At 41.9% G+C, this 16,004-nt stretch overlaps 1 protein-coding gene and 1 non-coding gene across 2 annotated transcripts in view; one reads left to right on the top strand and one right to left on the bottom strand.

Annotated features, from left to right (window-relative positions):
* RNF169 (ring finger protein 169) overlaps positions 1-13,677 on the bottom strand; it is a 90,942-nt gene extending 77,265 nt beyond the window's left edge. Inside the window, exon 1 of the mRNA XM_061380862.1 lies at positions 13,129-13,677. Within this exon, the coding sequence (XP_061236846.1) occupies positions 13,129-13,630 (502 nt within the window). The 5' untranslated portion in view covers positions 13,631-13,677. The remainder of the gene's footprint in view (positions 1-13,128) is intronic.
* On the top strand, positions 9,475-9,581 carry LOC133227215 (U6 spliceosomal RNA). Its single transcript, XR_009729767.1, has one exon. It is a non-coding gene; the product is annotated as a U6 spliceosomal RNA (small nuclear RNA).
* Positions 13,678-16,004: the final 2,327 nt, after the last annotated feature.

Genomic DNA, 16,004 nt, shown 5'->3' with positions numbered 1-16,004 from the left:
ACAGACTGGTTCCAAATAGGAAAAGGAGTACGTCAAGGCTGTATATTATCACCCTGCTTATTTAACTTAGATGCAGAGTACATCATGAGAAACGCTGGGCTGGAAGAAGCACAACCTAAAATCAAGATTGCCGGAAGAAATATCAATAACCTCAGATATGCAGATGACACCACCCTTATAGCAGAAAGTGAAGAGGAACTCAAAAGCCTCTTGATGAAAGTGAAAGAGGAGAGTGAAAAAGTTGGCTTAAAGCTCAACATTCAAAAAACGAAGATCATGGCATCTGGTCCCATCACTTCATGGGAGATAGATGGGGCAACAGTGGAAACAGTGTCAGACTTTATTTTTTGGGCTCCAAAATCACTGCAGATGATGACTGCAGCCATGAAATTAAAAGACACTTACTCCTTGGAAGGGAAGTTATGACCAACCTAGACAGCATATTCAAAAGCAGACACATTACTTTGCAAACAAAGGTCCGTCTAGTCAAGGCTATGGTTTTTCCAGTAGTCATGTATGGATGTGAGAGTTGGACTGTGAAGAAAGCTGAGTGCCGAAGAATTGATGCTTTTGAACTGTGGTGTTGGAGAAGACTCTTGAGAGTCCCTTGGACTCCAAGGAGATCCAACCAGTCCATTCTGAAGGAGATCAGCCCTGGGGTTTCTTTGGAAGGACTTATGCTAAAGCTGAAACTCCAGTACTTTGGTCACCTCATACGAAGAGTTGACTCATTGGAAAAGACTCTGATGCTGGGAGGGATTGAGGGCAGGAGGAGAAGGGGACAACAGAGGATGAGATGGCTGGATGGCATCACCAACTCAATGGATGTGAGTTTGAGTGAACTCCGGGAGTTGGTGATGGACAGGGAGGCCTGGCGTGCTGCGATTCATGGGGTTGCAAAGAGTCAGACACAACTGAATGACTAAACTGAACTGAACTGAATCCTCTTCAAAAAAGCAAGAGATTCCAAAAAAAAATCTACTTCTGCTTTATTGACTATGCCAAAGCCTCTGACTATGTGGATTACAACAAACTGTGCAAAATTCTTCAAGAGATGGGAATACCAGACCACCCAACCTGCCTCCTGAGAGATCTGTATGTAGGTCAAGAAGCAACAGTTAGAACTGGACATGGAAAAACAGACTGGTTCCAAATCAGGAAAGGAGTATGTCAAGGCTGTATACTGTCACCCTGCTCATTTAACTTATATGCAGAGTATATCATGAGAAATGTTGGACTGGATGAAGCACAAGCTGGAATCAAGATGGCCGGGAAAAATATCAATAACCTCAGATATGCAGATGACACCACCGTTATGGCAGAAAGCGAAGAAGAACTAAAGAGCCTCTTGATGAAAGTGAAAGAGGAGAGTGAAAAGTTGGCTTAAAACTCAACATTCAAAAAACTAAGATCATGGCATCTGGTCCCATCACTTCATGGCAAATAGATGGGAAAACAATGGAAACAGTGACAGACTTTATTTGAGGGGCTCCAAAATCACTGTAGATGGTGACTGCAGCCATGAAATTAAAAGATGCTTGCTACTTGGAAGAAAAGTTATGACCAACCTAGACAGCATATTCGGAGAAGGCAATGGCAAGCCACTCCAGTACTCTTGCCTAGAAAATTCCATGGATGCAGGAGCCTGGTAGGCTGCAGTCCATGGGGTCGCTACAAGTCGGAAGCGACTGAGCGACTTCACTTTCACTTTTCACTTTCACACAATGGAGAAGGCAAGGGCAACCCACTCCAGTGTTCTTGCCTGGAGAATCCCAGGAACGGCAGAGCCTGGTGGGCTGCCGTCTATGGGGTCGCACAGAGTCGGACACGACTGAAGCAACTTAGCAGCAGTAGCAGCAGACAGCATATTAAAAAGCAGAGACATTACTTTGCCAACAAAGGTCTGTCTAGTCAAAGCTATGAATTTTCCAGTCGTCATGTATGGATGTGAGAGCTGGACTATAAAGAAAGCTGAGCGCCGAAGAATTTATGCTTTTGAACTGTGATGTTGGAGAAGGCTCTTCAGAGTCCCTTGGACTGCAAGGAGATCCAACCAGTCCATCCTAAAGGAAATCAGTTGTGAATATTCATTGGAAGGTCTGATGTTGAAGCTGAAACTCCAATACTTCGGCCACCTGATGCGAAGAGCTGACTCATTTGATAAGACTCTGATGCTGGGAAAGATTGAAGGCAGGAGGAGAAGGGGACGACAGAGGATGAGATGGTTGGATGGCATCAGTGACTCAATGGACATGAGTTTGAGTCAACTCCGGGAATTGGTGATGGACAAGGAGGCCTGGGATGCTGCAGTCCATGGGGTTGCAAAGAGTCAGACACAACTGAGTGACTGAACTGAATCCTCTTCACTGTTTTCTACTCTATTAATTTCTATTCTTATCTTTATTCTTTCCTATCTTCTACTTCCTTTGGGTTTAATCTGTTACTTTTCTAGCTTCTTCAGTTGGCCACTTAACTAATTTTCAGCTTTTCTTCTATTCAAAAACCTTTCAGATTCTAGGACATCAATTTTTTCATATTAATATTGCTGAAATTGGGATATTTCTTACATTTAGCCTTACAATCACTGTCAGGAAACAGTGATGGTGCCACTGTCACTGCTTATATATGTACTAACATAAAGAATAAGCTTACAAAAGTAGTAGTTATTTGGTAGTTACCTCTGGTTGCATGACTAGACTGGTAATTTCTCAATGTTAGTCAACAAACCTTTACAGACCATGTGAGAAAGAACTATGAGTCTCACCTGAAAACCTTCTCTTGATACCTTCTGCCCAGTTCAAGAAAACATCAGAATCAAGACTGGATGGGTGTTAGCAGTTTGAAGAAAATGCTGGGGATCGCTTAAGAAATGTTCTTCACCAATGCTCTTTCAATGACATAGTGAGCAATACTATATAGGAAAACACACACCTCTATGACTCTACCCAAGAGTGATAGAAAAATCAGACACTGAATGTGAAGTCACAGGAATATTCTAATTTATTACTTCACTTCCTTTTATAAACATGTGTATGAGTGATATGCTAAATCTATTTCTAAGTAAACCTAAGAGTTCTTTCAGTAAGTATAAAGTTTAAAAGTCTAAGTGATAGAAAAGCACTGTACTTGGAAAGCAACAGTCTATCTCATGATGATGACATCTTAAGATTTAATGAAATATGATATAGGCACTTAAATTTTATCCCAGACCAGGGATAGAACCCATGTTACCCTGCATTCTCAGGCAGATTCTTATCCACTCTACCATCAGGGAAGTCCAATCCATACATTTTCAGTTTATTTTTGCTTTTTTTAAACAAGTTAAGAGGTGAGGGGAATCAGTCATATCAATATTTGTCATTAGTTTCTAATTTTATTGTATTGGAGTCAGAAAACATGGATTATGTATCAAGCTATGGTATTTGATGAAATTTTTTGTGCTTAGTTACATAAATATTTTACATTTGATTAAAGAGAATGTAGTCTCTAATTTGGGAAGTGTATGGTTCTATATGTGTATAGTAGATCAAGTTATATATTGTATTTCTTTTAGTGGTTATGCTTAAATTTTTAATATGCATTTGACTGAAAGCCTAAAGTTAATCAATATCTCTATCCTCCTCCTGAACTATATATAACTCTTTAATGCTGACCACTTTCCCTCCCAGCTTATACTTTATCATCTGGTATTTTAGCTCCACTTTAGTTTTAGCTCCCACAAATCAACCATAATTATTTTTGTTTTACAGTCAGTGCTTAGTTTACCTAACCAATTTCTTTGTTCATCATGATGTCTTATATCCTGTTCTTTCCTCTAAGTTACATTTCTTTCTTCCAGAAGCGCGTACTTTCACATAATAGTTGTTTCAGAAACAGTACGGTAAATTCTCCAGATTTTTGTTCATCTGAAAATACTTTTATTTTTATTTCACTCTTGAATGATAATTCAGCTGAGTATGAAATTCAGATCTCTCTCAGTACTTGGAAGATATTAGTCAGTCTTCTGGTTTCTCTTATAAACAGACATCTGCTCTCAGTCTGATTCTTGGTCCTCTGTCTTTCCTTTTTTGGTTGCTTTTTAAAGAGTCTCTGGTGTTCTGCAGTTTCATTGCAATGTATTTAGTTGTGGGGTTTGTTTTGGTTTGCTTGTTTAATCCTTGCGAGGCTCTCATGAATGAGATGGTTGGATGGTATCACCAACTCAATGGACATGGGTTTGGGTGAACTCCAGGAGTTGGTGATGGACAGGGAGGCCTGGCATGCTGCGGTTCATGAGGTCGCAAAGAGTCGAACACGACTAAGCGACTGAACTGAACTGAGGTTCTCATGAACCTTAAACTTAAAAATTCACTTTTATTAATTCCAAAAAAATTTCATCTAATTCCATGTCTCCCTCATTTTATTTTTCTCCTTCTGAAATTGCTACTAGATATTAGGTCTTCTTGTTCAGTTTTTCATTTCTCTACCTCTTTCATATTTTCCTTCATCTTACTATTCCGCATTCTCAGGATTTCCTCATACCCAACTCCCAGCTTGGAGAAGGCAATGGCACCCCACTCCAGTACTCTTGCCTGGAAAATCCCATGGGCAGAGGAGCCTGGTGGGCTGCAGTCCATGGGGTCGAGACGAGTCACACACAACTGAGAGACTTCACTTTCACTTTTCACTTTCATGCGTTGGAGAAGGAAATGGCAATCCACTCCAGTGTTCCATCCCTGGAATCCCAGGGATGGGGGAGCCTGGTGGGCTGCCGTCTATGGGGTCACTTAGCAGCAGCAGCAGCAACACCCAGCTTACTATTTTCTCTTCAACTGTGTAAACTATTGTTTATTTGTTGTTGTTCAGTCGCTAAGTCATGTCTGATTCTTTGCAACCTGTGGACTCCAGCACACCAGGTTTTCCTGTCCTTCACTATCTCCCAGAGTTTGCTCAGATTCATGTCCATTGAGTTGGTGATGCTATCTGTACATCTTATCCTCTGCCATACTCTTCTCCTTTTGTCTTCAATATCTCCCAGCATCAGGGTCTTTCTGAATGAGTCAGCTCTTTGCATCAGGTAGCCAAAGTATTGGATCTTCAGCATCAATCCTTCCAATGAATATTCAGGGTTGACTTTTTTAACCTCTCTGATTGTATTTTTTTATTATGTTTAATTCTTTTCAAAGATATGTTTCATGTCTTATTTATTGGGTTGTCAATTAATTTTTAATGTCTTTCGTCACTTAAAATAGGTTAATTTAAATTACCTTTCCAACTGCTATTCTACTATTCCAGTTCTTAGAGCTATAATCCTGCTTGTTTTATCTACTGATTCTCATTTGTGGTAGAAAATGGTTTTCTTGTGTGTCACTTTTAATTATAAATTTATCTTCTGCTGGGTTTATTTCTTCTGTGAGAATTCCTTGTGGCCCAGGATATGGGAGTACCCCTTCAAGTCTTTCCTTTCTCCAGATGATCCAGGGGTATCACTAGCTTGAAGTTAGCTTTTATATTAATTTCTCAGCATGGAGATACCTGAACCGTATAATATAAACTCAGGTCCCAAATATGAACAAGGCACAGGTCTTGTACTTCAATTCCTCAGAGAAGCTTTTTTCCATTTTCTCTTTATATAGAGTCCAGGCAAACCAAGACAAGATTTCTTATTAACAATATTTGTGTCAGTGGGAAGATTTTTCTTTATCTCACCTTTCACCTAGGATGCAGCACATCAAGAATCCCAGCTTGATGAAGAAGTCTTGGTTTTGGTTCCTTTTTCCACACAGTTAAAACTCAATTACTAGGAATGGCAAAACCAATAGAATATTGTAAAGTAAAAAAAAAAAAAAAAGGCAGAAATAACCCTTCACTCCATTGCTTCATCTTTGTCCAGGGCAACACAGCATGAGCTCAAGGGCTTAATGAAGTTCTGGGTTTTAGTTCCTTTTTTTTTTGAACGTAGATATCTTTCTGTCTTTTCTGCAAACTCAAAATGCATTTAATTTAAAAGAACTGTTGCTTATCACCCAGCTTTTCTGGATACCTGTAGCAACAGAGTCTTTAGCTAATCTCAGTGACTCATCCTGCTAAAAGAAATTTGGGATCTCCAATCCATTTGCTACATTAGTCCCTATAGGAGTGATCTCTCTAAACTGCAAAGATGCGCTCCTCTTTCAAACTCTTCCTAGCATGGCATTCAGAGTCCACTATTATCCAGTAACTGCTTATTTCTGCAATTCTGCCTCCCTCCACTCTCCCACACATACTCTATGCTCAAAAACTATCCATATTTGCAATCCCTACAACTCTCCTTTTGTTTCATACTATGCTTTTTTTATTAGGGCTTCCCTAGTGGCTCAGAGAGAAGGCAATGGCAACCCACTCCAGTACTCTTGCCTGGAAAATCCCATGGGCGGAGGAGCCTGGTAGGCTGCAGTTCATGGGGTCCCTAAGAGTCAGACACAACTGGGCAACTTCACTTTCACTTTTCACTTTCACGCATTGGAGAAGGAAATGGCAACCCACTCCAGTATTCTTGCCTGGAGAATTCCAGGGACAGGGGAGACTGGTGGGCTGCCATCTATGGGGTCACACAGAGTTGGACACAACTGAAGCGACTTAGCAGCAGCAGCAGTGGCTCAGATGGTAAAGTGTCTGCCTGCAATGTGGGAGACCTGGGTTCGATCCCTGGGTTGAGAAGATCCCCTGGAGACGGAAAAGGCAAGCCATTCCAGTACTCTTGGCTGGAAAATCCCATGGAAGGAGGAGCCTGGTAGGCTACAGTCCACGTGGTCACAAACAGTAGGGGGACTTCAATGCTTTTAAATGTACTGATTTCCCTCACTTTTATCCTGCCTTCATCCACCTACTGAATACTCATGGTCAAGTGTCTGCCTTTCACTGAAGCCACTGTTGACCCATCCAAGCTAGGTTCTTTTTTGTGAAAAGAGCTAACATTTGTTGAGCTCTTTATATGTTAATAACTCACTGAAATAACTCAGTTAGTCTTAACAACAACCTTACGATTTTGTTACCATTACTATCTCCATTTTCAAAATGAGGAAACCAAGGTACAGAGAAGTTAAGCAAGTGCCCAAAGACAAACAGCTATAAATGGCAGACCTGGAATTTGAACACAGTGTCTCCAGATCCTGCTCCATTAACTTGCCCTATTAACATATATTATACTGCCTTCTACAGTTATATCTTGCATTACAGTTACCGCATTTATTACCCCACATTCTAGTTGCATGCTTATGTATCAATCTTAACTACACTGACCTTAAGAGGCAGAATTATGTTTTATTTCTATTTGCAGCCTCAGTGCCTAGTACACAGAAGGCCCTCACCTGAAATCGTTACAAAATTAGTGAATAACTGAAGGAAACATCTCCAGAGTCACTTCTTTAGTCTAGCCCTTATTCATCTGTCTGAACTACTAAAATAGTCCCCTAACTCCCTTCCTCCAATTTCTATTCACATTTCCTCCACACTCCAACCAACACTGTCTTTCTAAAGCATGTTATAACAATGTCATGCCATTACTTAAATATTTTCAAGGGCTCCACACTGTCTATAGGATAAAGTCCCAAATTCCTTCAGCATGACATACCATGACCTTCATGAACCAACTTCTGTAGTTTCTTCTCTCCTCCTTCCGCACTGCAGCCCCACATTCCATCTATATTTAACTTCTTGTCATCTCTGAATGTGCCAAGTGCCTTCATGCCTTTGCACATGCAGGTTCTTCTGCCAGGAATGGACATCCTCTCCTCCTTCACCTGGTAAATTCCTACACTTTTCCAATACACAGCACAAGTGCCTTCCTCAAGTTTCCTCAAAAGATTGTCAGTTACCCCACTGCTCTACTCTCCCTGGCATTATGCATTTATTATTATCAAATAATAATACCACTTGGTATTGGGTGTGCTGCCCCAACCAGACTCTAGTCTTAAAGGACATGAACCATGTCTTATTCATCTTTTTTATTGTATTATCTTACACAAGTGTGTGTCCCAAATGCTCACTAAATTAGTGAAATGAAATTTGGCAATTTTTTCCTACATCCTACACTAAAGCAAACTCAAATACCAATGAATTCAATGCAGTCAAGTCTTCTAAGATTAAATGGAAGTTAGAAAGTGGAAATATGAATGAAAAACAAATACCACATAAATTCCTGCTCCTCAATCTTGAAGCCTATAGCATGGAGCTATTCTGTCAATGGTGATTAAGGCTTAGTTTACAAGGCAATCTCATCCTGAGTTTTAAAAAACACAAAGAATATATTTCCATATTAGTAAGACACATAAGGACACTCATATTCTGGAATATGTGTTAGTATGGATAAAAAGTTGAGTCATTTTATATATTTTAAGACAAATCCCTTCAGACAAGGGAAATTCCTGTCCTTTTACACTACAGTCACATGATTTCATTATTCGCTAGTCCTAAATGCAATTTAGGTTGCACACATAGCAAACACTGTCTGCCAACTGAGTAATAAACCAGAACTACTTGCTTTTCACAGAAGGAGGAAATTTTTTAAATGTATAAATGTTAACCCTAAGTGAACAGGGAGGTTGGATGGGATAAACGGAAGGAATAAATGGGGCACTATTCAATTTTATTTATTCGATTTACGAAATGCATTTTAACACTACAAAGAGAAAAAAAATTAAACTGTCAATCTGAAAGATTCATCAGCCTTTGTCTACATTTTCTCTTCAATTACTACCCATGGCAAAAAGAAAAAGAGCTGTCCTAAAAGATCTTGGTTTCAAGTACAAAGGCAGCATAATTTAGAATGATCATCCTTGATCTCAAATCAAAAGACTAAATAAATTCTCAAAATTATTATCAACAAGGTGTAAATGTTCTTATAGTTGCAAATCTACCTAGGTACCATGTGGTAAATTTTCTTTTTTAAAAAATATCAATGGCTCAGGGACCCCAGCTGGTGGTCTAGAGGTTAAGAATCTACCTTGCAATGCATGGGACACAGGTTTGATCCCTGGTTGGGCAATTAAGATCCCACATGCCACAGAGCAGCTTAGCCCAAGTACCAGCACTCCTGAGTCCAAGTGATCCAGAGCCCACATGCCACAACTAAGATCCAATGCAGCCAAATACATAAACAAACATTAAAAACAAAATCAATGGAGCAGGACTGTTTCTATATTTAGAATACAAGTTCTAAGAGGAAAGGATTTCTGAATATTTCCTTCACTGATGTCACCCAAGGCTCTAGAACAGTGTCTGGCACAGAGCAGACACTCATTACATATTTGCTGACTACTGCTCAAGATGGTCCAAATACTTTATATGTCAAGACAAACAATGAGCTGCAGATCCTCAAAGAACACAAAGTTGAAGTCTAGGTTCATCTTGAAATGATCATTGACTTAGCCCTCAACACACAGGGCTGCACAAATCAACTGATATGGCATCCAAAAGCAAATTGACAATGCATGTAAGAATAAAGTAAAATATTTTGTGCTCGCTTCGGCAGCACATATACTAAAATTGGAACGATACAGAGAAGATTAGCATGGCCCCTGCGCAAGGATGACATGCAAATTCATGAAGCGTTCCATATAAAAAAATAAATAAATAAAGTAAAATATTTTATACAGAAGTTCTTAAGGTTCTGAACTGTAAAGACTGTCAAAAAGCTGACAAAACAAATATATCACCAGCACAACCAAAATTTTCAACACACACAAACTCTTGCACTTTTTTTCAGAAAAAAATTCAATTTGATTCAATTCCAAAAGAGCCACAGGGCTTCAAGAAATTTAAAAAAAAAAAAAAAAAAAAAAAACACCTAAGAATTTCACTTAAATGCCAGTGACTTTACTACAAAATTTCATTTCCAGTTTTACAAAGCAGGACTGCCCTTCCTTTTATCAACAGACCTAATTATGCCAAAAGAATACTGCTAAGCAATATACTTCAGAATATACTGAAGTATAACAAGATTGCTAATTCTGTTGTTTCCCACTCAAAAAAGTGTAATGTAAATATTTATGAAGCTGGTGTTTTTTACTTTTTTAATTAAAAGCTATCATGAGACGTCCCTAGTAGTACAGTGGATAAGAATCCGCCCAACAATGCAGGGGACACAGGTTCTACCCCTGGCCCAGGAATATTCCACATGCCACAGGGCAACTAAATCCCTGTGCCACAACTACTGAGCCTGAGCGCCACAATTACTGAAGTCTCAGTGCCTAGACCCTGTGCTCTGCAACAAGAGAAGCCACCACAATGAGAATCCCCCGCACCAAACCAAGAGTGGTCCCTGCTTGATGCAGTAAGAGAAAGCCCACTCACAACAACAAAGATCCAAGGCAACTAAAATAAATAAATAAAATAAAAGCCATCATGAATATTTAACTGTGAGTTAGGTTATGTTTTAGCCCTTATGTAAAATTTAGCCTTTCAGCCCTTGTTATCTGCTGCTGCTGCTGCTGCTAAGTCTCTTCAGTTGTGTCCGACGCTGTGCGACCCCATAGACGGCAGCCCACCAGGCTCCCCCATCCCTGGGATTCTCCAGGCAAGAATACTGGAGTGGGTTGCCATTTTCTTCTCCAATGCATGAAAGTGAAAAGTGAAAGTGAAGTCGCTCAGTCGTGTCCGACTCTTCACGACCCCATGGACGGCAGCCTACCAGGCTCCTCCATCTACGGGATTTTCCAGGCAAGAGTTCTGGAGTGGGTTGCCATTGCCTTTTCTACTAACCTACAATGACCTGGTCACTCTGTTCTGGGCTTCAGTTCTCTCTTCTGTAGAATGAGGGACCTGGGTTAAAACAACAATTCTTAATCTTTTTCTCTGCAACCCTTTGAGAATCTGATGAAAGCTACAGGTGAACTCTTCATACAACTGTACACAAACATTGTATAACAGTTTTATAAACAACAATTTATAATGGCAAAACATTGGAAACAGTCTAAATATCCCCCAGTGGATGATTAAGTAAATTATGTTACATCCACTCAATGAAAGTCTTTGTAACTATAAGTAGCAAGAAAAAAACCTTTCATGTACTGATGTGAAAAGATATCCATCATGTATTGTTATATGAAAAAAAAAAGCAAGTTACAGAACAGTAGTTATAATACATAACCTTTTGTGTAAAAAGATCAAAAAAATTAAATATATTTGAATTTCCATGTATAAGCATAAAGAAATTGGAAGAATAAACATGAATCTCTGGTGAAAATGGAAAATGAAAAAAGGGATAAGAGGAACCTTTTCATTGTATACTTTCTTTTATTTTTGTTTGAATTATGTGAATTGTCTATTAAAGTCTTAAATTTTAAAATATTGCATGTAAACTCAAGAGATCTAGACAACCTGCTAAAGCTAGATTATTATTCCCAAACTCTGTTCAGCAATATTCTTCTATGTTTTGATTTAACAAGTATATAATGATATACACTCAACGATCCAACAATAAGAACATTTAAGGAAAAATATTTTTCATGATGGTCCTCATACAAACATACAAAGTAACTGGTGGACACTCAGTGGCTCAAAAGAGCCTAATTTGGGATCTCATTTTCTATCATTTTTCTTAATCACTGATACACAAATTTCTTCAAGGAAAAAGTTCGCACCAATTATCAAGTCATATGTTCGCTTATGGTTCAAATCTCAGACCTGTTATTTCATAAGGAAGCCCAGGTTTTGGAAACAAATTTCTTTTTTACTTGACCATATAAATCTATAGTACGAGTAGGAAGACCAGAGAAATATTCCCTTATTTTTTTTACCATAATCTCAGAATTTGAGGCAAATTAAACAGCATACGAGATCATCACACGCATTCACAAATTGGACAATGTTTGGGAAGTCCTTCATCTTATTTGAGCAGCAATCAGATGAACTGGGTTTTCATCCTTGGGCAAGTTACTCAACCTCTCTTGGCCTCAGTTCCAGGTGTAAAATAGCAATAAAAGTACCTCATAAGGATGCTATTAAGCTTAAAAGGAATAGGAAGGTACACAGAAAGTAAGACATAGAAAATAAAAGGTATCCTAGGACAGTGGCAGGTGTCTGCTTGAATCAAAACAGACTGCATTCTGGAACCTGTAGTTTTTAGGGACTGCACTTTCATATACAAGCAATGCCTCTTTTTCCCTACTGAAAATAACACATGGCAGAATTCCCGACCCAAAAGATGCACATATCTGGCTTTTCCTAATTATGTTTCTTGAAAAATCTCTTCCTAGGTAAGCTTTTATCAAAGAACTCTAGCTGTTGTGTTGACTGGATATGTCTGAGTCCTAAGTTATAACATAATTTTGTTTTGTGTTTTCAATAGGGCACTTTCTATGTCAAGCTCAGCACCAGACTGGCAGGCTGCTGGGGGGTGGGGAGGGGAGGCAAAGCCGTCGAAGGCAACAACAGTCCTTCAACAGACGGGTAACTGGCAGGAAAATAGTAGGAAACTTACACTGCCATGGAGACAGAAGCAGCCGCCGCCAATCAATCTCGACTTTCAAAACTTTTAAACCCCATCCGTCTTTTTTGCAGAGCACTACTGGAGCTTATTATTAGTATTATTATAAATATAAATAGCAGTTACTTATTACTTCTCTACATGCCAAGCTCTTGCTAAGCATATGTTTTTCAAGATTCTGCGAAAATTGCATATATGAGCTCATACTCTCAACCCACTCTACCCTCAAGTCTGAAAAGCTCCCTTCACATCCTCAAAATCAATCTGCCCCCTAAACTTCGTATACTCCACATCTCTTACAGACCCACTCAGGCCCAGGAGTCACATCTTCACAAGACCACGCTCTTCACCCAACATTAAACGAAGCACTTCTCGGAACCTCCACAGCCCCTGCGAAGTTTGGTACCCTCCTCCACTCACCAATTCCAATCTGGCCCTAACTTGTTCCAAGAAATGTTATGACTCCCTCCAAACTTCTGACTCCAAACCCATCGTGCCTGTACTTCATTCCGAAGTTCAAAATTCAGAAACACAAACTGACTCTGGGCAGAGCCCGGTTCCAACCCCACGAGAACTCTTTACACCCGCTCGATCAGGGCCTGGGACCCTCCACCCTCTAAGTAGGCCAGGCCGGGGCGCGGCGGCCTCGCTCCGGACCCCAACGGGAGGAGGGAAAGCTCCACCTGGCTCCGCGGGCGCGGCGCGCGACTCCTGCTCCGGCCTGGGCCCCGCGGCGGCCGCGCCCCCGTCCCGACGCGGGCGGCAGCGCTCCGGTGGGCCGCGGCGGGCGCGCTCGCCCAGCACCTCCGCGTCGGCCTGCCAGTCGTCGCGGGCCCGACGGCGGGCCCAGCCAGCTCCGCGGGCGCGGCAGCGCGGGCAACACGGGCCTGCCGCGTCGGCAGCGCGTTGGGCGCAGCCTCGGCACAGCGAGTGGCCGCACGGCAGGGCCGCCGCCTCCCCTGGGGTCTCTAGGCACCCGGCGCAGTCCGACTCCTCCGGCCGCGGCGGTGACGGCGGCTGCAGCAACGGTGGCGGCAACACCAGCAGCGCGGGGCCAGCGGCCGGGCCCGGGGTGCCCGTTTTGGCTGCCGCTATCTCGTCACAGCGGCCCCGCCGACCCCGCCGACTCAGAGCTGCCGCCGCCGCCGCGGAAGAAGCCCGAGTACTCGGACCTGCCGCCGCCATCTTGTTTCCCGTTTGTAGGGAGAGTCCGTTGCGAGGGAGAAGAGTAGAGGGCGGGGCAGTGGGCGGTGGGCAGCGCGGTATACATATTCATGAGGGGCGGGGCCCCGGACGTGTTCTCCCCGGGTCGGGTTGGCGGGAGGTGAAACCTTATTAATATTTATTAGTTACCCTGTATATATCTTGTCCTCGTCCTTGCTTTTTCAGTCTTTGCCACTTCCTCTTAGATGAGCGAAATCACGTTGAGAACTGAGAGGATTTATTTGGAAACTCTGAGCGATATTAAACTATGAAGTTATTACACTTAGTTATCCTGCAGTTATCCTGATAACTGAGGCTAAGGAGAGTGAGGAGTATGTGAATTGTCCAGAACCCTGCCTCAGTGCTTCATTTATTGTGAGGTTAGCTGTTGCGACATGAGAGTAATCCTACTAGCAGCTTCTTGTCAGTTCACATCTCAGTATACACTCTCTTCAGATTCCTTCCTGAAACTTCTCTCCCTTGGCTGGGAAAAAACAGTTTCCTTGATTTTTTTTTTTTTTTTTTCCCTGCCCTCAGCTCTTTTTCGGACTCTTTCTTGAGTCCTCCCGCTTGTTTTAGGGGCTTAAATGGGGTTATTACTCGAGGCTCAGACCTCAGTCCTCTTCCCACTCCTTTCCGTGTATTGGCCCCCCAGCCCCTACCCTATGTCACATTTTCTTCCCGCTGAAACTCCCGAATTGAAACTTGCAGTCCAGACCTCCTCATTCCAGCCCTGCATAGTCAAATGTCTGATGGAAACATAGTTTTAGATGTCTGATGGAAACATAGTTTTGGATGTCTGCATCCCTCATGTACCAAACTAAAGTCACTGTCTTCCACCCTCCTTTCAACAGCTTTTCTGATTTGCCTCATTCTAGTTCAGTTCAGCTCAGTCGCTCAGTCGTGTTGACTCTTTGCGACCCCATGAATCCCAGCACGCCAGGCCTCCCTGTCCATCACCAACTCCTGGAGTCCACCCAAACCCATGTCCGTCGATTCGGTGATGCCATCCAGCCATCTCATCCTCTGTTGTCCCCTTCTCCTCCTGCCCTCAATCTTCCCCAGTATCAGGGTCTTTTCCAATGAGGCAGCTCTTCACATCAGGTGGCCAAAGGATTGGACTTTCAGCTTTAACATCAATCCTTCCAATGAACACTCAGGACTGATCTCCTTTAGGATGGACTGGTTGGATCTCCTTGCAATTCAAGGGACTCTCAAGAGTCTTCTCCAACACCACAGTTCAAAAGCATCAATTCTTCGGCGCTCAGCTTTCTTTATGGTCCAACTCCCACATCCATACATGACTACTGGAAACACCATAGCTTTGACTAGATGGACCTTTGTTGGCAAAGTAATGTCTCTGCTTTTTAATATGCTTTCTAGGTTGGTCATAACTCTACTTTAAGCATCTTTTAATTTCATGGCTGCAATCACCATCTGCAGTGATTTTGGAGCCCAAAAAAATAAAGTCTGCCACTGTTCCCGCAGCTATTTGCCATGAAGTGACGGGACCGGATATCTCTAGTAAAGGTGCTATTCTTCCAGTCCCTCAAGCTCCAAACCTGGTAATCTTTACTTCTCCCTCACACCCCACATCTGTCAGTTTCTTAGTCCTGTCAATTCTTCCACCAAAATGAATGTTTTCCTACCTATCCTCTCTTCTTCATCCCATTCCCACTGCCCAATTCAGTCTCATCATTCTCTCACCTAAGTTATTGCAATAGCTTCTATTAATTGTCTCCCTACCCACAGACACTCTTCCTCCAATCCATCCTCCATAGCTCTAGGCTTACTTCCTGAAGAACAGCTCTGACCACGCCATTCCTTCTTGGCTTAGTCACTGAATGAGGTGCTCAGACTTTGATGCCAGGGCCGTTTCTGGATGCAGAAGGTGTGGGAGAAACAATGGCTTCCCTCTGACAGAGAGATGGTCCTGCTACAGCAATTCTCCCACCCTTTGCTTTTTTGTTTTTTTTTTCACTTTAAGTAGATTTGGAGCAGGAAGGCATTAAGCAAATGGCATTTCCTGTTGGGAATCTTTATAGGAAAGCACAAGTTTCGTAAGGAGAGCAAAATAAAAAAAGTACATAATGTAATGGAAGGGATCAGAGGCCCTGGGTTTTCATGAGATTGCCTGGAAACAGCGTCTGAGCTGATAGTAAACCAGTCCAAGGCAGAGTGATTGGTGGAAGTCAGACAGCAGAGAAAAGAAAGACGTGGATTCCCAAAATGAGAACCAGATGGCTACAGGACAGTGAAGAATTGAAGAAGGGTCAATGAGTAATTGAAACAAGGGCTTGTGTGCACGGAGGCCCAGACAGTCAGAATCCTGCCAAACACAGAAGTATGGGCTTAG

Source organism: Bos javanicus, chromosome 15 (assembly GCF_032452875.1).
Source record: "Bos javanicus breed banteng chromosome 15, ARS-OSU_banteng_1.0, whole genome shotgun sequence".
Lineage (NCBI taxonomy): Eukaryota > Metazoa > Chordata > Mammalia > Artiodactyla > Bovidae > Bos > Bos javanicus.
The sequence above is the reverse complement of the archived record's forward strand: the minus strand, read 5'-3'. Positions and strand labels throughout refer to the sequence as shown.